The sequence below is a fragment of the Loxodonta africana genome, chromosome 4 (genome assembly GCF_030014295.1).
Source record: "Loxodonta africana isolate mLoxAfr1 chromosome 4, mLoxAfr1.hap2, whole genome shotgun sequence".
In the NCBI taxonomy this organism is placed as follows: Eukaryota; Metazoa; Chordata; class Mammalia; order Proboscidea; family Elephantidae; genus Loxodonta; species Loxodonta africana.
The window spans coordinates 171893760-171916431 of record NC_087345.1 but is presented as its reverse complement, the minus strand read 5'-3'; the positions used below and the strand labels follow the sequence as shown (position 1 = coordinate 171916431).

The 22672-nt window shown below is 40.0% G+C and overlaps 1 protein-coding gene across 3 annotated transcripts in view; it reads right to left on the bottom strand.

Moving 5' to 3' along the window:
* The window catches only part of MTPAP (mitochondrial poly(A) polymerase), a 55557-nt gene extending 37583 nt beyond the window's left edge, over positions 1–17974 (bottom strand). Inside the window, exons 1-3 of one of the 3 annotated variants that reach the window (XM_064284970.1) lie at positions 17842–17974; positions 2206–2378; positions 1456–1683 (exon numbers count right to left, since the gene is read on the bottom strand). In XM_064284970.1, the coding sequence (XP_064141040.1) occupies positions 1456–1683; positions 2206–2378; positions 17842–17941 (501 nt within the window). In that variant the 5' untranslated portion in view covers positions 17942–17974. Of the gene's footprint in view, positions 1–1455; positions 1684–2205; positions 2379–7369; positions 17739–17784 lie in introns of those variants that run through there. The other 2 variants (XM_003410698.4, XM_064284971.1) reach the window with 2 other exon arrangements.
* Between the last annotated feature and the right edge of the window lie 4698 nt (positions 17975–22672).

Here is a 22672-nt window from a genome sequence, read left to right as displayed (position 1 = left end):
CTGCAAAGGACCTCTTCAAAGTGTTGAGGACCAAAGATGTCACCCTGAAGACTAAGGTGCGCCTGACCCAAGCCATGGTATTTTCAATTGCATCATATGCATGTGAAAGCTGGACAGTGAATAAGGAAGACCGAAGAAGAATTGACGCCTTTGAATTGTGTTGGCGAAGAATATTGAATACACCATGGACTGTCAAAAGAACGAACAAATCTATCTTGGAAGAAGTGCGGCCAGAATGCTCCTTAGAAGCAAGGACGGCGAGACTGCGTCTTACATACTTTGGACATGTTGTCAAGAGGGATCAGTCCCTGGAGAAGGGCATCATGCTCGGCAGAGTACAGGGTCAGCGGAAAAGAGGAAGACCCTCAAAGAGGTGGATTGACACAGTGGCTGCAACGATGAGCTCAAGCGTAACAACGATTGTAAGGATGGCTCAGGACTGGGCAGTGCTTTGTTCTGTTGTGCATAGAGTCGCTATGGGTTGGAACCAACTCAACGGCACCTAACAACACAATACAACAACGTTCAATCTGTATGCTGAGCAAATAATCTGAGAAGTTGAACTATAAGAAGAAGAACAAGGCATCAGAACTGAAGAAAGACTCATTAACAACCTGCATTATGCAGATGACACAACCTTGCATGTTGAAAGCAAAGGGGACTTGAAGCACTTACTGATGAAGATCAAAGACCACAGCCTCCAATACGGATTACCCCGACCATAAAGCAAACAAAAATTCTCCAACTCGACCAATAAGGAACATCATGATAAATGGAGAAAAGACTGACGTTGTCAAGGATTTCATTTTACTTAGATCCACGATAAATACCCATGGAAGCAGCAGTCAAGAAATCAAAAGACATATTGCACTGGGGAAATCGGCTGCAAAAGATCTCTTTAAAGTGTTGAAAAGCAACGATGTCACCTTGAAGACCAAGGAGCCTTACTCAAGCCATGGCATTTTCAATCGCATCATGTGCACATGAAAGCTGGACAATGAATAAGGAAGACCGAAGAAGAACTAACGCCTTTGAGTTGTGGCGCTGCAGAAGAATACTGAATATACCATGGACTGCCAAAAGAACAAACAAATCTGTCTTGGAAGAAGTACAACCAGAAGGCTCGTTAGAAGCCAGGATGGCAAGACTACATCTCACAGACTTTGGACATATTGTCAGGAGGCATCAGTCCCTGGGGAAGAACATCACGCTTGGTAGGGGGTCAGCGAAAAAGAGGGAGACCCTCAATGAGATAGACTGAAACAGTGGCTGCAACTATGGGGTTAAGCGTAACAACGACTGGGAGGATGGCGCAGGACTGGATAGTGTTTCTTTCGCTGCACATCAGGTCACTATGAGTTGGAACTAACTCCATGGCACCCAACAACAACATATATAAATATACACCCACAGACATGTTTAAAGGCTGGAGAATTATTACAACTATAAACTTACACTTTCTGCATAACAAAGTAACTCAAGAAGCTTCCTGCTCGAAGGAGGCGATTGATTACTACACTGTATAGGAGGCTTTTCAGAAGTTGATGGATTCTTCAACTTTACATTGAAGAAACGTGATCTGAATGGAATTGCAGTCTCTTTGCCCGTGCTTGGAGTGTAAGTGGCATCCTGCAGTGAAGATACACTTTCCTTCCGGCAAAATTCTACAATGGCATGGAGACCCTGTGCCAGAAACAGAATACATTTCATAATGACATATCTAAGATAGTATTTTAGTTCCTATTTCAGAACAATTACCATAATTCGTAAAAAATACTCATTTTTTCCATTTATAAATGATACATTTCTACAAGCACTGATTTTAATCATTATTAAGTAGATTAAGAAACAAATATTATAAAGAGATATTAGTCCAGAGAAGCTGAAAGGAACACTGAAATAGACAATTAAAACAAAATGTAAAACAAAAATCCCCTTTATCTCTGAGACAACGGGACTATCCAAAGTATTCAAATAACAGAATCCTTCCGTTACAAATTACTTATAATTCTGTAGTACTGCTGTAAGTATTTCTAGCCTCAAGTCCAAAGCAACTCGTTAAAAAAATTTAAATAAGATGTAGGATAGCAAAAGAAAGTCTAACTTTTCCACACTGCGAAGAGACAAAGGAACAAAAATAATTAATGGGGACCTTTATCCTTCACCAGCATGAATGTTAAGTTAGCTTGTTCTTCAAATACTTACATAGCTTTCATAGAAGAAATGGTTATTAATAGGGCCATGCTGGGATAAGTATTTGAGAAACTTTTTCTCGCTGATTTTATTTGGGCAGCTTATTAAAACGGTCCGTTGTGCCTGTTCTCGTCTTTCTTTTTGCACCTCAGAGAATCTCTTTTGGTGACTCCTGTCTGCAGAGCCTATGAATGAAACAAATACATTTCCATCACACAATATGAAATTTAAAGTATATTCTGATAACACATACAAAGATTTTATGTGACTAAAACCAATTTCATCCTAATTTTATCTTCTTTCTTCTCTTCATTTATAAGGGTTAAGCTACACTGCTTTCAATTTTTATTTTACCATTTGCCTGTAACTATCCTTAGAAATGTCTACTTTCTCTGTTTTGATTTACTATACATGGTGTTAAAAACATAGTTCCACCAAACTTTTAAAAGTAAAATCAGGAAACAAAAATACTCGTTTAACACTTCTATAAACACACACACAAAATCTGTGCAAACTGTAATATTCCAAAGCCTTAAAGAAATTACTGCAAACCTGAGTGTAATTAGACAGTGAGTTTGGAAGTTTAAAGTATCAGAGCAAGTTATTATAGGAGTTTCTCTTTGTAAAAGGCCTTGATCTGGCTCAAACAATTAACCAGTCACCAACTATAATGTATGCTATACTAAAAGGAAATCAAAGAATTTATAAAACTTTTAGTTTTTTTTTTTTTAACTGCTGCCAATGAAGAGGTCATGATAATTTTACTAAGGAAATAGAAGGCAATTTTTTTCTTTTTCATTTAAAAACCACTCCAGCGGTTAGAGATTTTACAACCACAGGGAATAAAAGAAGAGCTATAATAGTCTCGAATTAAATTTTAATAATCTAAGACCACAAAGGAAATAAAACCCATTCCTGTCAATTCCAACTCATAGCAACCCTACAGGGCAGAGTAGAACTGCCCCATAGGGTTTTCAAGGAGCAGCTGGTGGATTCGAACTGCCCATCTTCTGATTAGCAGCCGAGCTCTTAAATACTGTGCCACCAGGGTTCCACAAAGGAAATCACGAACTAAACATAAGGGGAAAAAAGTCATTCAAGTTCTAAGAGCATAATTAAAGCCAAACATTGACTTTTAGTAACTAATTTTCCCCCCAAGATATTTAACTTCTAGCCAGGTGGGTTAAAGTACTCAGTTCATCTTTTAAAATTGTAAAATGGAAGATTTTAGAAACTATAAACTAGCAAGTCTGACAGTAATACAATACCCTCAGCAAAATTCCAAAGAGACTAAATCAAATACAAAATGTTTATGGAAATCAGCAGAGGCTTTTGGCCTCATTTTTCTTTCAAACTGTTATAAAACTGATGGAACAAGGACACACTCCAAATACACTGTATCTTGATTTCAACAAACTCCTAGACAGCCTCATGAACAAGAGAGGAGAAATGGAGATTAGTAACGGTAGCAGCTGGCTGGACCTAAACTCTGCCCTTTAGTATCCACCTAGAGGCAAGGCTCCAATGACATGCCACATGTATCAAGTATATTTTCTATGTGGCTATTCTACACACTGAAACTCTCTCTCTTAAATATGTGCCCTCATCTCCACCCCAGATGCCAATCCTTTAACTTCAGGCTCTTATTTTAGGACTATTATCACTGCCAATATTTTGCCTCCTAAACAGGTCTCATTCACTCTAGTTTTATCTTTCTCAAGTCATTCCCTATACTGCTGTCAAAGGGATACTTCTAAAATGATCTTTAAAAAAAAAAGGTCATTTCTTTGACTTTCCTGTTTAAACCTGTTCCATAGCTTCCCCACTGCCTTCAAGATCAAGCCAAAACTCCACAGCATGGGCTTAATGTCATTGGTCATTTGGTCCCACCTCCTCCTTAAATGTCAAAATTCCACCATTTCCTTCTGCATTTTTCACTTACACACTTTACACATGATACGACCACAGACCTATGAACCTTCTGTATCTTCTTCCCTCTAGCTGGAATGCCCATCTTCCCATTTTCTGCCTGGAAAACTCTCATTTATCCTCCAAATTTTGCTCAGGTCTGTGAAGATTTCTGGCTCTCTAAGAATGAATTAATCTCTCCTACTTTGTACTGCCTTACTTGTAACATCTATGAAATGTTGTCTGTATTTAACATACCTGGCTTCCATATTGAGGACAGGAACTATTCGTATTCACTTTGATCTCCGTCTATTGACAGACCTCCTTCCAGTGGATCCCTATTTCCTTCTCTTATGCTATAGGCTCAGCATGGACTACCTCACTAACTTTTACAGTTGTAATTGTTGTTCTCAGCTGCCACCTTAGCCCCCAACTCATGGAGACAGCTGTAATTACCACCTATGTATTCTTGACTGATTTTTTACTCTGAGTCTAGGCTGAGATCTAACTGCTTATTGTAAAACTAAAGTCAAAAAGTATAAAATTTTATGAAGTAAAAGTATAAATCCCTCCCTCCCCAGTACTCTTCCCCCAATAGTAGCCAACCATTAAGTTTGGTACTTATCTTTCCAGACATTTTCAGGGCACATAATAAACATGTATGCATCTCTCCATACATAAACATGTTTTATACAAGTGAAATTCTTAAAATCACACTATATATTCTAGTCTGCAACATGCTTGGTAAAAATTTTTACATATTTGGGACATCATTCAATGCAAGTTGATACTTATCCCCTTTTTTTAACAGTTGAGTACGTATTCTTGTTTACGTATTTAATAGTTTATTGAGCCAACCCCCAAATGATAAATATTTAGGTGGTTTACAGTTTTCCACTACCACAAACAATATTGCAGTGTCGTCTATATACAATATTTTTGCACATTTATGCTAGTACATCCCTGCAGTTGAACTGTTAGGGAAGAGCAGAGACTGAGTTCTAGACAGACAGAAAAACTGATAAAAGGTGAAGCAACACGCTTGAGAAGACGGGAGACGTAATAAAGCACTGACAGCTCCGGCTGAACAGCAGAAGGTAAGAGCGATGGAGAGATGACAAAGCTCTGATGGAGGGGAAAAAAGCTGAGGTCGTTTAAGTTTACTGCCTCACAAAAGGCTTGTCAAATCTACAAATGACACAATGTTGAGAGTAAAAATTAATGTGCTAATATTTCATGACAGACTCAAGTTTGCAATGGTCTTGACGATATATTAACAGTTGAGGCATAAACTGGACACAAAAAATGAGACAAAACACTGTCTGCTTTTATTAATGGTCTGACTGAGACTGGAGGGACCCCAGAGGTCATGGCCCCTGGACTCTCTGTTAGCCCAAAACTAAAACCATTCCCTAAGCCAACTTTTCAGACAAAGGTTAGACTATAAGACATAAAATGATATTGGTGAGGAGTGTGCTTCTTAGCTTAAGTAGATACATGAGACTAAGTGGGCAGCTCCTGTCTAGAGGCAAGATGAGAAGGCAAAGGGGGACAGGAGCTGGTTGAATGGACACGGGAAATACAGGGTGCAAAGAAAGAGTGTGCTGTCACATTGTAGGGAGAGCAATTAGGGTCACATAACAAAGCGTGTTTAAGATGAGAAACTGACTTGAACTGTAAGCTAAAACTTGGAGCACAATTAAAAGAAAAAACACTGTCTGCTTTTAGGATTAAAAAAAAGACACGTGCACATAACGGGAAAAAACAATCTAGCGGTAGTCCATATGAGGCCTAGGAGTTTGATTCAATCAAAGCTCCAAATGAATCAAAAGAATGTACAAAAACAGCATGGTGCCAGCATCTGACCTCTCGGCCTGATTTCACAAAAGGAGAGGAGAATCCAGATCAACAGCCCAAGGCTGATTTCTACAAGGCGGATACGAGGCGGAGGTCGGACATAACCTCTTCTCTTCAACCTTTCACCAATTCTAACACTAGCGGTCCCTCCCACGGCATTCTCTATTTCTCTGCTGGGTTTGATAATTCTTTGCAATGGCCACAAAGAACTCACAAAGTTCCCAGGTTATGAACATCCGACTTACATACAACTTGCAGTTATGAACCAACCCCATAAAGCCTATTATATTAAAAATTTGAGGCATACACAATGCTTCAAAGTAACAAATGGGCGCTACTTTGCAACGTGTATCACAATGTTATTATTATTATTGTATTATTGCGCTTTAGTGTCTCTGGAAGTGTTTCTTCAATGTTTTTTATGCATAGAAACGTACACTACATACTAAGACAAACATTTGACTGATGTTAGATATAAACCATACCTAAAAAAAAAAATTCTTTTTTTTTAACTTTTTCCGACTTACATACAAATTCGACTTAAAGACAAGCTTAAGAAAGGAACTCATTCATAATCCAGGGACTCCCTATACTCACAGTTACGGGGTTTATTAGGGAAGTAACAGGTTATAATTCAGGATGGGGAACAACTCAGGATACGTTCTTCAATCAGGACAGCCTCTTCTTAGCTGTACCCACAGACAGGCCTCTCTCTGGCCGGCCCTCAACCTCTCAGCCTCATCTCTGTCCCGCTCGGGCCAAGTGTTACAAAGCTCTTTTAGTTCTGCCAATCAGTTGGGAAGCATCCAACTCCACCAGCAAGCCTCCTGCCCAAAGGTGCTCAGCTCTCTCACTCTGTGAGTCAGCACACCTACTGTAATCACCTTGCTCTGTGAGCCAGGAGGCCCGCTGAGCATTCTGTTGCTGGTCTCCTGGTTCTACTCTCACCATTCTCTGCTGATGCTTCTTGCTGTCTCACACCAGGTTCTCAGCACAGGGACCCTGGGTCCAAGAGACTACTCCTCACTATTCTTTCTCAGTAGTAGTGAGGTCCCTTCTTTCCACATCTGGGGTGACTCATTTTAAGCCTAGCAGGATGGCAAAACTGACCAATCCCCTTATTTGCATGGTCCCACTCCCCACAAAGGCGTCACTACCTTTTCTGCATTATTAGCAAGCTGTCCAATCTCCTTGGCAGGCCACATGCACCTTATCTGCATAATCCCACCCTATCATTTGGTTGTAAGACTATGGTGAGAAAGGCCATATAAACGTGATCCATCACACCGCAAAATGTTTTAACTTTTGGGGTGGGGGAGGGAAAGAATACATATATCATCTAACGTTTCACTAAAATAAACGTCTTTAAAAATTCAAATTCAAAGAGTAATAGCACTTCTTTACTACTTACCGGTCAGAAAACACATGGAGTAGTATTAATGTTCTGCTCTATGGACATAACAGATATGAAGGACATTAATTAACCAGAGAACATCAGAGAGGAGTAACAACAGTGAAGAGTCTGGAAACAACGATACATGATTACCAGACATAAAGTGGGGAATTATGGCCTGAAAAGACGAATGAGAACATGAATGTCATCATCAAATATAACATGTACAGCAATTGGCAGTTTTCTAAGCACATTCACATGTACACTCTCTTCTGAATTTCATAACAGCCTTTTGAGATAGACAGGACAGATGTTATCACCACTTTACAGATGAAGAAACTGCACAACGTCAAATACCTTATAAACTGGCAAGCCCTCGGCAGTGCTTACCTACTGTCTAGATACCTGGCATTTGTTCCCCCTTGTTTTGGTAACAGCACACCTCTGGTTGTAGGAAACCACTCTACATGGTTGTGCTGAGGCTGTCAATACAGTTATCCTGCCCCCCACACTTGCCCCACCCCATTAGCTAGGCCAGGGCTGTAAAGACTATTTTGAACACCATATGCTCTTGATCCAAAGGGTAGGCATGTGATCAAACATGCTTCCCTGAATTTTTCAATTTCAGGTAAAGGATTATTTTCTTCATCGGTTTGAAGAAACCTGTAAGCACGTGCACACAGATCTGCTAATGGCTACATTCTCCCCCCACTCCAACCACAAATCCCTCCAGTGTGAAAGAACCTGAGATAATCAGGCCACCATACAATAGCTGAGGAAGGCTACGCACAAAGATCTGGCTGACCAGAGGGCAGCACTATTTTGTCTTTCTGGAGTTTGGTTGCATAGGGCCATGCATATCCGTTTTCCACTTAAGCTAATTTGAGTTCGGTTTCTGTCACCTGCATCTTAAAGAGTCCTGAATAATACACTACATGCTCTTATTCTTAAATCAGAGCTCTTCCACTACAGCGAGCTAAAGGACGCTCGTATGAAAGCTATGGCAAAAATAAGACCAACAGATGAAAACGGGAAATTAGATTTTAACTCTTTATAAACATTTTCCAACAATTAGAGCCCAACCAAAAATACGATACACTGATTTATGAGATAGTGTGTCCCTTGTTACCAGAAAATATTACTAGGAATTCTTCTGACAATGAGTTCCCACACTGAGTGAAAAACTCCATTAGATATTTCTGAAACTCTTTACGATTATAAAAGTGCAGGCTTCTAAATGTGTGTAGGAGACCCTGGTGGCGTAGTAGTTAAGAGCTACCAAAACGAAAAAACCAAACTCGTTGTCATCGAGTTCAGTCCAACTCATAGCAACCCTACAGGACAGAGTAGAACTGCTCCATAGAGTTTCTAAGGAACACCTGGTGGATTTGAACTGCTTACCTTTTGGTTAGCAGTGTAGCACTTAACCCCTATGCCACAGGGTTTCCAGTTAAGAGCTACAGCTGCTAACAAAAAAGTCAGCAGTTCAAATCCACTAGGTGCGCCTTGGAAACTATGGGGCAGTTCTACTCTGTCCTATAGGGTTGCGAAGAGTCGGAATCGAGTCGACACCAAGCAGTTTGGTTTTTTTTTTTTTAAATGTGTACAAGGTATAATTACTCTTATACCTGTTATTTTTGTTACTTGCTATACCCCACAGTCAAAAGCATTTTCTCAAAAGACAAAACAGAACAAAAACTATAGTAGGTAGGAAGAGTATTGCCTTAGAATTAGAAGACCTGGGTTTTATGGTTACCTTTGCCACTGAATAGCTGGGTAAGCTTGCACTAGCCTGTTCCTCATCTACAAAGGGAGTAATGAGAATTCCTTCCAGAAAAAATGAGAAGTTGCAAATAACCAAATAAAAAATGAGATGGGTGACATTACAGCTGAGCCAACTGAGATAAAAAGGACCGTAACAGAATATTATGAAAAACTGTACTCCAACAAATTTGAAAACCTAAAAGAAATGGACAAATTTCTGGAAACATACTACCTACTTATATTAACACAAATGGAGGCAGCAAATTTGAACAAGCTCATTACAAAAGAAATTGAGGATGTTATAAACTGCCCCCCCCCCAAAAAAAAACAAGTCACAGCCCAGATGGCTTCACTGGAGAATTCTACCGAACATTCAGAAAAGAATTGACACCAATTCTACTCAAACTATTTCCAGTACATAGAAAAGGAAGGAATACACTTTAATTCACTCCATGAAGCCGGCATGACCCTGATTCCAAAGTGAGACAAAGATATCACTAAAAAAGAAAATGACAGAACGCCCCTGGTGGCACAGTGCTTAAAGCCCTCAGCTGCTAACTGAAAGGTCAGCAGTTTGAACCCACCAGCCACTCCACAGGAGAAAGATGTGGCGGTCTGCTTCTGTACAGATTTACAACCTGTGGGGTAGTTCTACTCTGTCCTTAGAGAGTCGCTATGAGATGGAATCAACACTATGGCAATGGGTTTGTGGTTTATTCCTCATGAATACAGACAGACCCTAAAATAAACAAAATTCTGCCCAAAAGAATTCAACAGCACGTCAAAAAAATAATACATCATGATCAAGTGGCATTAATACCAGGGATGCAAGGATGGTTCAACATTAGAAAATCAATCAACATAATTCACCACATAAATAAAACAAAGGAAAAGAATCACATGATCATCTCAGTCCAATCCAAAAAGGCATTTGATAAAATCCAACACACTTTCCTGATAAAAACTCCCAGTAAAATAAGAATAGAAGGGAAATTCCTCAACACAATTAAGGGCATATACGCGAAACCAACAGCCAACATTATTCTCAAGACAGAAAAATTGAGAGCATTCCCCTTGAGAAAGGGAATGAGACAAGGACGTCCTCTATCACTGCTCTTATTCAATATTGTACTGGACGTTCTAGCTAGGGCAATAAGGCAAGAAGGGAAAACAAAAGATATCCAAATTGGAAAGGAAGAGTAAAACTGTCCTTATTCGCAGGTGACATGATTTTATACATAGAAAATCCCAGAGACTCCATGAGAAAGTTACTGAAATAGAATGATTCAGCAAAGCGGCAGGCTATAAGGTCAACACACAAAAATCTGTTGAGTTCCTCTACACTAACAAGGAGGACTCTGAAAAGGAAGTCAAGAAATCAACACCATTGACAACAGCCCCCCAAAAGGATAAAATACCTGGGACTAAAGCTAACTAGGTATGTAAAAGACTTATACAAGGAAAACTATAAAACTCTACGTCAAGAAACGAAGAGAGATCTACGTAAATGGAAAAACATCCCATGCTTAAGGATTGGAAAACTTAACATTGTGAAAATGCCAATACTACCAAAACCGATCTATAGATGTAATGCAATCCTGATCCAAATCTCAACAATATTCTTGATTGAAATGAAAAAACTAATCTCCAACTTTATATGGAAAAGAACGAGGTCCCAAATAGCTAAAAAAAAATAACTGAAGAACAATGTAGGAGGCCTTGCACTACCCAGTCTCAAAACTTACTATACAGCCACAGTAATCGAAACAGCCAGTATAGGTTCAATGACAGACACCTAGACCATGGAACAGAATTGAGAACACAGAAATCCATCCATCTATGGGCAGCTGATCTTTGACAAAGGGTCAAAGTTCATTCAATGGTGCGGGGGTAGGGCAGTCTCTTTAACAAATGGTGCTGGCAAAACCGGATATCCATATACGGAAAAATGAATCAGGATCCATACCTCACATCATGAACAACTAACTCAAAATGGATCAAAGACCTAAATGTTAAAGCTGAACCTATAAAATTCCCGGAAGATAACACAGGGTCAAAAACAAAAACAAAAAAAACTGCAGTTGGGTTGATTCCAACTCACAGCAACTTGACAGGACAGAGCAGAACTGCCCCCATAGAGTTTCCAAGGCTGTAAATCTTCACGGAAGCGGACTGCCACATTTCTCCCTCGGAGCGGCTGGTAGGTTCAAACTCCCAACCTTTCAGTTAGCTGAGCGCTTTAACCACTGCTCCTATGTTAAAGTTATAAACTATAAATGTTAAAGCTAAAACTGTAAAGTTCCTGGAAGATAACAAAGGATCAAAACTAAACCAAAAAACAAAACAAAACCCATTGCCATCGAGTCGATTCCAACTCGTAGAGACCCTACAAGACAGAGTAGAGCCACCCCATAGTGTTTCCAAGGAGTGGGTGGTGGATTCGAACTTCCGACCCTTTGATTAGCAGCGGTAGCTCTTAACCACTGCACCACCAGTAGGACTGGGATCAAAACTAGGGGACCCAATTTCCAGGATAGTCTATCAAACAAACCTAAAAATGCACAACAAGATAAATTAGATAACTGGGACCTCTTAAATATTAAATACTTCTGTTCATCAAAAGACTTTGCCAAAAGAGGAAAAAGAGGACCTACAGACTGTGAAAAAACCTTTGGCAATGACATTATCTGGTAAGAGTCTGATCTCTAAAACATATAGAAAACTTCAACAACTCAACAACAAAAAGACAAACTATCCAATCAAAAAAATGGGCAAAGGACATGAACAGACACTTCACCAAAGAGGACACTCAGGTGGCCAACAAACACATAGAAAGCTGCTCGTGATCATTAGCCATTCCAAACCCGTTGCCATTGAGTCAATTCCATAGCGACCCTATCGAAAAGAGCAGAACTGCCCCACAGGGTTTCCAAGGAGGGGCTAGCAGATTCAAACTGCCAACCATTTGGTTAGCAGTAGAGTGCCACTGTGCCACCAGTGCCCTCATTAGCCATTACAGAGATGTAAATCAAAACTACAATGAGATACCATCTCACCCCTGTAAAAATGGCAATGATCAAACAGAAAACAACAATGCTGGTGAGGTTGTGGGGGGATCGGAACTCATATGAATTGCTGGTGGAACTGTAAAATGGTACAACCACTATGGAAAACACTATAGCGCTTCCTCAAAAAGCTAGAAATACCTTATGATCCAGCAATTCCACTCCTACGTATATATCCTAGAGATATAAGAGCAGTGACATGAATAGACATATGCACACCTACGTTCACTGTAGCATTACTCACAATAGCAAAAAGATGAAAACAGCCTAAGTGCCCATCAACAGGCAAATGGATAAACAAATTGTGGTACATAAATACAATGGAATACTATACAATTATAAAGAACAATGAGGCGTCCACGGAAAATAAAATGGATGACTCTGGAGGACATTATGCTGAGTGAAATAAGGCAAACACAGAAAGACAAATACTGTATAGCCTCACTAGTACAAGAAGCCAAGAATAGGTATACACATGGAAGGCAAAGTTCTTTGATGGTTACCAGGGATGGGAGGGACTGGAAGCGGGAATCGCTTTTGAGACAGCAGGTAATTGCAACTTTTGGTGATGGGAAAGGCAATCCTAACCATGGATTAAGTCAGTGCAACTTAACCAAGGTAAATAAAGACAGTAAGAAGTAGCTGAGAAAAGAGGGATAATTTCAGTAAATTCTATAACACACGCTATTTTGCAACAACAGTAAAAAAAAAAAATGAAAAGTATGTGTGTGGTTGTTGTTATTAGGTGCCGACGAGCTGGTTTTGACTCACAGGAACCCTATGCACAACAGAACAAAACACTGCCCGGTCCTGTGCCATCCTCACAGTTGTTATTGTGCTTGAGCCCATTGTTGCACCCACTGTGTCAATCCATCTTGTTGAGGGTCCTCCTCTTTTTTGCTGGCCCTCTACTTTACCAAGCATGACGTCTTTCTCCAGGGACTGATCCCTCCTGATAACATGTCCAAAGTATGTGAGATACAGTCTCGCCATCCTTGCTTCCAAAGAGTATTCTGGTTGTATGTCTTCCGAGACAGATTTGTTCATTCTTTTGGCAGTCCGTGGTGTATTCAATATTCTTCACCAACACCACAATTCAAAGGCGTCAATTCTTCTTTGGTCTTCCTTATTCATAGTCCAGCTTTCGCATGCATAGGAGGCGAGGCGATTGAAAACACCATGGCTTGGGTCAGGCGCACCTTAGTCTTCAAGGTGACATCTTTGCTTTTCAACACTTTAAAGAGGTCTTTTGCAGATTTGCCCAATGCAATGCATCATTTGTTTTCCTGACTGCTGCTTCCCTGGGTGTTAACTGTGCATCCAAGTAAAATGGAATCCTTGACAATTTCAATCTTTTCTCCATTTACCATGATGGTGCTTATTGGTCTGGCTGTGCGGATTTTTGTTTTCTTTATGTTGAGGCGTAATCCATACTGAAGGCTGTGGCCTTTGATCTTCATCAGTAAGTGCTTCAAGTCCTCTTCACTTTCAGAAAGGAAGGTTGTGTCATCTCCATATAGCAGGTTATTAATGAGTCTCCCTCCAATCCTTATGCCACGTTCCTCTTCATATAGTCCAGCTGCTCGGATTATTTGCTCAGCATACGGAATGAGTAAGTATGGTGAAAGGACACAACCCTGATGCACACATTTACTGACTTCAAATCACACAACCCCTTGTTCTATTCGAACAACTGCCTCTTGATACTATGTACAGGTCCTCACAAGCACAACTAAGTGTTCTGGAATTCCTATTCTTCACAACATTACCCATAATTCGCTATGACCCACTGTGTGTGGTTACAGAGGTAGATATGGGTGCATATACATGTATAGGAAGGCATATGTGAATAAACCCACATGCATGTACAGGTGCATCCATAGGCATATGTATACATACATTTGTGTGTACCGCACATGTATCCACATATACAACAAACCACATAAGGAGTACGATTACGGAGGTTTCCTAGACATATCTAAACAACTCGTGGGATTAGTTTACTTGGTCAAAAGACTTGGGACCATAGTCTCGGGGCACAACTTAGTCAATTGGCATAATGTAGTTCACAAAGATAATGTTCTACATCCTAGACTGGTGAGGGCGTCTGGGGTCTTAAAAGCTTTCAAGAAGCCATTTAAAATACAACTACTGGTCTCTCCTCCTATACAGCAAAAAACAATGAAAGAAATCAAAGGCTCAAAGAAGGAACTAGTCCACCAGCCTAGGAACCCACATGAACCATAACCTCTTCTAACCTGAGACCAGAACTAGATGGTACCCAGCTACCACTACTGACCATCCTGACCAGGGACATGATAGAAGGTCCTGGATAGAATGGGAGAAAAATATACAACAAAATTCAAATTTCTAAAAAAAGGCCAGACCTATTGGACTAATAGAGACTAGAGGAACCTATGAGACTATTGCCCTAAGATACCCTCTCAATACGGAATTGAAGCTATTTCTGCAGGTCACCTTTCAGTCAAATAATAGATTGGCTTATAAAATAAACACTATCACCTGTGAGTAACATGCTCCCTTAAACAATTAACTATATGAGACCAAACAGTCAATAGTTACCTAAAAGCAAAGATGAGAAGGCAGGGAGGGGAAGGGAGGCTAGATTAATGTAAACAGAACAAGCAGAATGGAAATAAGAATGCTGACACATTGTAAAAATTGTAACAAATGGCACAGAACAATTTGTATAAAAATTGTTAAAGGTAAACCTAATTTGCTGTGTAAGCTTTCACCTAAAACACAGTAAAATACTTTAAAAAAAAAAATCCTTCCAGATAAGTAAAGCATGACTGAAGAACAAAGTGGGAGGCCTCACACTACCTGATTTCAGAATCTATTATACCGCTATGCACTGTGCACAACAGCAAAAAGATGGAAGCAACCTAGGTGCCCATCAACGGATGAATGGATAAACAAATCATGGTATATTCACACGATGGAATACTATGCAATGATAAAGAACAATGATGAATCCTCGAAACATCTCATAACATGGATGAATCTGGAAGGTATTAGGTTGTGCAATTTGCCAGTTGCAAAAGGACAAATATTGTACGAGACCACTATTATAAGAACTCAAGAAAAGGTTTAAACACAGAAGAAAACATTCTGTGATGGTTACCTCGGTGGGGAGGGAGGGAGATGGATATTCACTAACTAGATAGTAGACACGAATTATCTTAGGTGAAGGAAAGGACCACACACGATACAGGGGAAGTCAGCACAACCGGACTAAACCAAAAGCTAAGAAGTTTCCTGAACACAACCAAATACTTCAAAGGACAGAGTAGCAGGGGTGGGGGTCTGGGGACCATGATTTCAGGGGACATCTAGGTCAACTGGCATAACAAAGTTTAATAAGAAAATGTTTTGCATCCCACTCTGGTGAGTGGCGTCTAGGGTCATAAAAGCTAACAAGGAGCCATCTAAGATGCATCAACTGGTCCCAACCCATCTGGAACAAAGGAGAAAGCGCACCAAACACACATGGAAAATATTAACCCAAGAGACAGAAAAGGCCACATAAGCCAGAGACTCCATCAGCCTGAGACTAGAAGAACTAGATGGTGCCCAGCTACCACCAATGACCGTCCTGACAGGGAACTCAACAGAGAGTCCCTGACGGAGCAGGAGAAAAGTGGGGTGCAGAACTCAAATTCTAGTAAAAAGACCAGACTTAATGGTCTGACTGAAATTGGAGGGGCCCCGGAAGACATGACCCCCAGACTCTCTGTTAGCCCAAAACCAAAACCATTCCTGAAGCCAACTCTTCAGACAAAGATTAGACTGGGCTATAAGACATAAAATAGTACTTGTGAAGAGTGTGCCTCTTATTCTCACCTCAAGTAGATACAGGAGACTAAATGGGCAGCTCCTGTCCAGAGGCAAAATGAGAAGGCAGAAAATGACAGGAACTGATTGAATGGACACAGAAAATCCAGGGTGGAAAGGAGGAGTGTGCTGTCGCGTTATAGGGAGAGCAACTAGGGTCACATAACAATGTGTGTATAAATTTTTGTATGAGAAGCTAATTTGAACTGTAAACTTTCACTTAAGGCACACACAAAAAAGTTCCTTCCACACCTACTTCGCAGGGTTGTTTTTATGTCTCAAACATCATATGAAAACATTCTCAAACTTAAACCACTATACAAATGTTTGACTACAATAGCCTCTTTGGAAAAATCATTTCTCAAATTTTCAGGGTCAGTTAAGAGTGTTTAACAGTAGCGGCTTCTATTAAACACAACACAATCAACATCTCAACAAAAATGTCAGTAACACCCTCACTCCCTTTCAATATAAGTCTTTCAAACAGTCTAATGAACAATTCTATAAATTCTTTGGGGGGAATATCTTATTGTTTAGCTAACTTTAGACTGTTCCCCCAAAATAACTTCATCTCTTCAATTTATAGCTCCAAGAAATGGCAGAAATCAACACATCTTGACTGTAGGTCCAAATTATTGAACTTTTTAACTCTGAGCAGATTACTTAGCTCTTTGACAGAAGAACAAACAAATCTGTCTTAGAAGAAGTACAGCCAGAATGTTCCTTAGAAGCAAGGATGGCGAGACTTCATCTCGTGTACTTTGGACATGTTATCAGAAGGGACCAGTCCCTGGAGAAGGATATCGTGCTTGATAGAGGGTCAGCGAAAGAGAGGTAGACCCTCAACGAGGAGGACTGACACAGTGGCTGAAACAATGGGCTCAAAAGTAACAATTGTGAGGATGGCACAAGACCAGGCAGTGTTTCAGCATTCCTTCTGTTGTACATAAGGCTGCTATGAGTCAGAACCAACTCGAAGGTACCTAACAACAACTACATCTGTAAAACGGAGACAGTGATACATCCCTCACAGAACTGTTTTAAGAACTGTAAGTAACAAACACACAGCTCTTAAGTCACACCAAAAACAAACAAACTCATTGCCACCGAGTGGATTTCAACTCATGGAGTCACAAGTGGGGTTCAATAATAATAGGGTAATTCCAATAGTAAGGCTTCCTATCAATACACGTAGAAGCATATAAACTTAGAGCATCCGCGGGACAACTGCCTGTTCTACTGGATGTAAATCTGTTACCAGGTTGATTTTTGCTCAAAATGGCCAAAGGAGTAAGGTATATAGCAATAAACTGGATAGGTAAAATGCTACGTTTGACAGGAAACCTGATTATTCACCAAGCCTTCCCTAAGCTCGGCCTCGACATCTTGAGGATATCAAAATCAAGTTACGTTTTTGAATGACAAGGCAACCGTAAAGGGGATATTATTTCGCCAAACCGTAAAATGCTAATAAACTGCATTTTAGAGGCTTAAAAGAATTTCATTCCTGGGGCACAGGAGTCGCCCCTAAGAAAGAGGAGACACAAATCCCACCTCCAACATCAGCAACCGCAAAGGCCTAAGGGCCACCCAGTGAGATGAGAGGCGCCAGGACACAGCCCCACCCTCCTGCCAAAGGTTCCACGGCCGTTTCCACCGGCCACGCGCTCGCCCGCGATCCCAGTCTCTTCCCCCTTCCCTCTCCGGCTGCGGGTAGAGGAGAGCAAACCGAGGACACGGTGCCATCACCTGCCTCCACGTTCCCAGAAGACTGCTCTTCTCTCTTGAGGTCGGCGGCCACGGTACCTGGACAACTGAGAAGCCGGCAAATAGGACGATAGACTTGACCCCTTCCCTGGGCACACAGGGGCACACGGACCAAGAGCCCCACGCCGCAGGCCGCCATTCTAAGAACTGCAGAGGAGCCAGGAAAAGTGCGCCGGGTTTCCGCGCATGCGCGTTGAGGCGAAGAGATGGGAAGCCTTAAGGGTCAAATTAGGCGCGAGACGTTCATTTTGGGGAGAGGAAATTGAGCAGAGATCAGGATTAAGACGCCTGAGCTTCCAGGACGAGCTTTACTCCCACTGTCTGCAGTTCCCGAAATGAAACGCCAATGAAACGAGGGCCACTCTACTTTTTCAAATCACGTCATAAAAATAGACCTGCAAATACAGAACAAGGTAGGAGCCATAAATTGGGAGTTCGGAGTTCATCTAGACCTTAACTTTACCCATAAAAAAAGAACACAACTTGAATTCGAGCGCTTGCATGTCGCGTTCAAGTCTCGCAGTAGTATTCACCAGTGAGTTAAATTAAAAAAAAATATATTTTTATTTAAGTAGTAGTATTCCCATTTTTACAGAATTTAACTTAAACGTCTCATTCATTTTATTCTCATCTCACAGAGGAGGAAACTGTATGAGGCGAGAATCTGTAACTAAACCCAAGTGTGTCTTCCAGTACTATATAAAGATAACCTGTAAAAGATAGGTTTGGATGCTAGCTATCATCCTTAAAGGTTTGTGGCTCTGCCAAGTGACTTATATGACTGACTCAGTTTTTATTACATTTGTCCTTTTTTTTTCCCCCTTCTCTCCTGAATAACTTCTCCATGTTTTTTTAGGAAACCCTGGAGGCCTCATGGTCAAGTGCTACAGCTGCTAACCAAAAGGCTCGCAGTTCAGATCTACCAGGCGCTCCTTGGAAACTCTGTGGGGCCGTTCTACTCTGTCCTGTAGGGTCACTATTAGTCGGAATCTACTCTGTGACAGTGGCTTTTTTGGTTTTTGGTATTACTAATTGGACTACATTCCTTAACTTCAATTCATAAAATAGGAAAAAAAAACCTTAAAGAATATTTTCTGTCAATACTATTGAAAAGAAAAGTGAACAGGACTTAAAAATACAAAATAAATATAACACCTAATTTCTAAAATTTATTGAATGCATGTCTTAGTTATCTAGTGCTCCCGTAATAGAAATACCACAGGCGGGTGGCTTAAGAGTTTATTCTCTCACAGTCTAGAAGGCTAGAAGGCCAAATTCAGGGCGCCTGCTCCAGGGGAAGGCTTTCTTTGTTGGCTCTAGAGGAAGGTCCTTGGCATCAATCTTCCACTGGTCAAGGAACTTCTCAGCGCAGAAACCCTGGTTTCAAAGGAGGTGCTGTGCTCCCAGTGCTTCTTTCTTTGTGGTATGAGGTCCCCCTGTCTCTTTGCAGCTTCTCTCATTTATATCTCTAAAGAGATTGATTTAAAACCTAATCTAATCTCGTAGATTGAATCCTGCCTTATTAACATAACTGCCTCTAATCATGCCTCTTTAACATTATAGAGGTAGGATTTACAACATATAGGAAAATCACATCAGATGACAAAATGGTGGACAATCACACAGTACTGAGAATCATGGCCTAGACAAATTGATACATTTTGGGGAGATACAATTTCAAAGAAAAGGTAAATTCAGAGTAGTTGTGTGATATCATTTAGAAGAATTGAATGTTGGGGGGTGGCATTTATGCATTTGTCCAGCGGGTTCTGTGATAACTTAAACCCAAAAGCCAGTTGCTGTCAAGACCATTCTGTCCTAAACAATGGAGTAGAATTACCCTATAGGATTTTCCGAGGTGGTAAATCTTTACTAAAGCAGACTGCCAACTCTTTTCTCTTGTGGAGTGGCTGGCGGGTTTGAACTACCAGCCTTTTAGTTAGCAGCCCATTGCTTAACCACTGCTCCACCAGGGCTCCTTTGTGATAACTTAAAAAAAAAAAAAGCCAAACCAGATTGTCTTTGAGTTGATTCTGACTCATTCAACCCTATAGGATGGAGTAAAGCTGCCCCACAGGATTTCCGAGGAGTGGCCTTAACCACTGTGCCACCAGGGCTTCTTGTGGTAACTTAGAACATAATAAATTATATAGTACTTATTTTAAGTAATTTTCCCAAAGTTACACAGTCAGTCAAGAATGGAGATAAAGGCTGTCTTTTCTTCTTTTTTGGTAACAGCTCAATTGGTACGTATTCACACACCAGACGAGTCATCCCTTTAAAATGTGCCGTTCAGTGGTTTTTAGCATATTCACGGAGTTATGCAACCATTGCTACAGTAAATTTTAGAGCACTTCATCACCCAGAAATGAAAGCCCATGCCCTTTAGCCCTTACTCTCTATCCCTCCCATCCCTGTCAGCCCTGGGCAACCACTAATGTAGTCTCTCTATATATTTAGATTTTCTCATTCTGGACATTTCATATAATTGAAATAATAACAATATGTGATCTTTTTGTGATTGGCTTCTTTTACTTAGCATAATGTTTCCAAGGTTCATCCATGTTGTTGCAAGTACCAGTACTTCATTTCTTTTCTTTCTTTTTTCACCAAATAATATTCCAGTGTATGGATATATGACATTTTATTTATCCATTCCTGAGCTGGTGAAGATTTGGGTTGTTTACATTTTTTGGCCATTATGAATAAGGAATGGAAGTGCTGGATCACATGATAACTCTATGTTTAACCTTTTGATGACCTGCCAGACTGTTTTACAAAGCGGCTGCACCATTTTTATTCCTACTAACAGTGTAGGTAGGAATAAAAATGGTGCAGCCGCTTTGGAGAATAGCCTGGCAGGTCATCAAAAGGCTAAACATAGAGTTATCATGTGACCCAGCTAAAGGTGTAGGGGAAACCCTGGTGGTGTAATGGTTAAGTGTTATGGCTGCTAACCAAAAGCTTGGCAGTTCGAATCCACTGGGCACTCCTTGGAAACTCTATGAGGCAGTTCTACTCTGTCCTATAGGGTCGCTACAAGTTGTTGGAATCGACTCAATGGCAAAGGGTTTGGTTTTTTAACAGTGTAGGAAGGACTCAATTTCCACAACTCCTTACTAACACTTTCTATTTATTATCTGTCTTTTTGCTTATAGCCATTCTAGTGGGTGTGAAGTGATATCTTATTGTGATTTTGATTTGTATTTCCCTAATGGCTAATGACATTGATCATCTTTTCATGTGATTTTTGGCCATTTGTATGGCTTCTTTGGAGAAATGTCTACTCATATTCTTTGCCTATTTTTTAAGTTGGATTGTCTTCTTATTACTAAGTTGTAAGAATTCTTTTTACATTCTAGATACAAGCCCCTTATCAAATATATGGTTTGTACGATTTTTTTCCCATTCTCTTCAGTTGTCCTTTTTACTTTCTTGATGCTGTCCTTTGAAGAACAAAAATCTTTAATTTTGATAGTTTAATGTATCTGCGTTTCTTTTGTTGCCTATGCTTTGCTGTCATACCTAAGAAACCATTCCCTATTTCAAGTACACAAATATTCGCCCCTATGTTTTCTTCTAAGATTTTTATAGTTTTACCTCTTATATTTATGTCTTGGATCTCTTTGAGTTAATTTTTGTATATGGTATAAGTTAGGGGTCAGACTTCATTGTTTTGCATGTGGAGATCCAGTTTTCCCAGTGCCGTTTATTGAAGACACTATTCTTTGCCCCGTTGGCACCCTTGTTGAAAATCAGTGGATCATAGACACATGGGTTTATTCCTGAAATTCTGTTCCGGTTGGTTTATATGTCCATGCTTATGCCAAGATCACACTGTCTTCATTACTGTGGCTTGGTAGTCAGTTTTAAGATCAGAAAGTATGAATCCTCCAACTTCATTCTTGTTCTTCAAGATCGTTTTTATTATTCAAGGTCCCTTTACTTTCCATGCATATTCTAGGATCGGCTTGTCATTTATGCAAAAAAGGTAGCTGGGGTTTTGATAGAGATTGTGTTGAATCAGTAGATCAATTTGGGGAGTATTATTATCTGAACAATATTAAGTCTCCCAATCCTTGAACATGGGCTCTCTTTCCATTTATTTAGGTCTTTAATTTCTATCAACAATGTTATGCAGTTTTAAAGTCCTGTACTTCTTTTGTTAAGTTGTGTCCTAAGTATTTCTCTCTTTGTGATGCTATTGTAAATGGAATTATTAATTTCATTTCAGATTGTTCATTACAAGTGTATAGAAATACAATTAATTCTTGTATATTGATCATCCTTAGGAGTTTCTGTACCTAAGATTATGTCATCCTCTTCCTATCCAATTTGGATGCCTTTTATTTCATTTTCTTGCTTAATTACTTTGGCTAGAACCTTCAGTACAATATTGAATAGCAGGTGGTGAGAGTGACTTGTACCTGATCTTAGAGGGAAAGCATTTAGTCTTTCACCATTAAGTATGATATTATCTATCTGTAAGTGATTTGTAGACACCCTTTATCAGATTGAAGCAGTTCCCTTCTGTTTGTAGTTTGTTGTTTTTTTATCATGAAAGGGTGTTGAAGTTTGTCAGAATTTTTATTCAGTAAACTTTTATTGAGACAGTCATATAATTTTTGCCCTTTATTGATGTGGTATATTACATTCATTGGTTTTCAGATATTAAACCAACCTTGCATTCTGGGACAAATCCCACTTGGTCCTGGTGTATAATCCTTTTTATACGTTGATGGATTCAGCTTCTCTATATTTTTTCTATAAACTTTGGTTTGTCTCTTTCTGCCATGCCCCCTTCCATCTGTTCTCAGCACAACAGCTAGAGTGTTGTGGTTAGGACACTCTTCTTTTCAGATCACTCCAG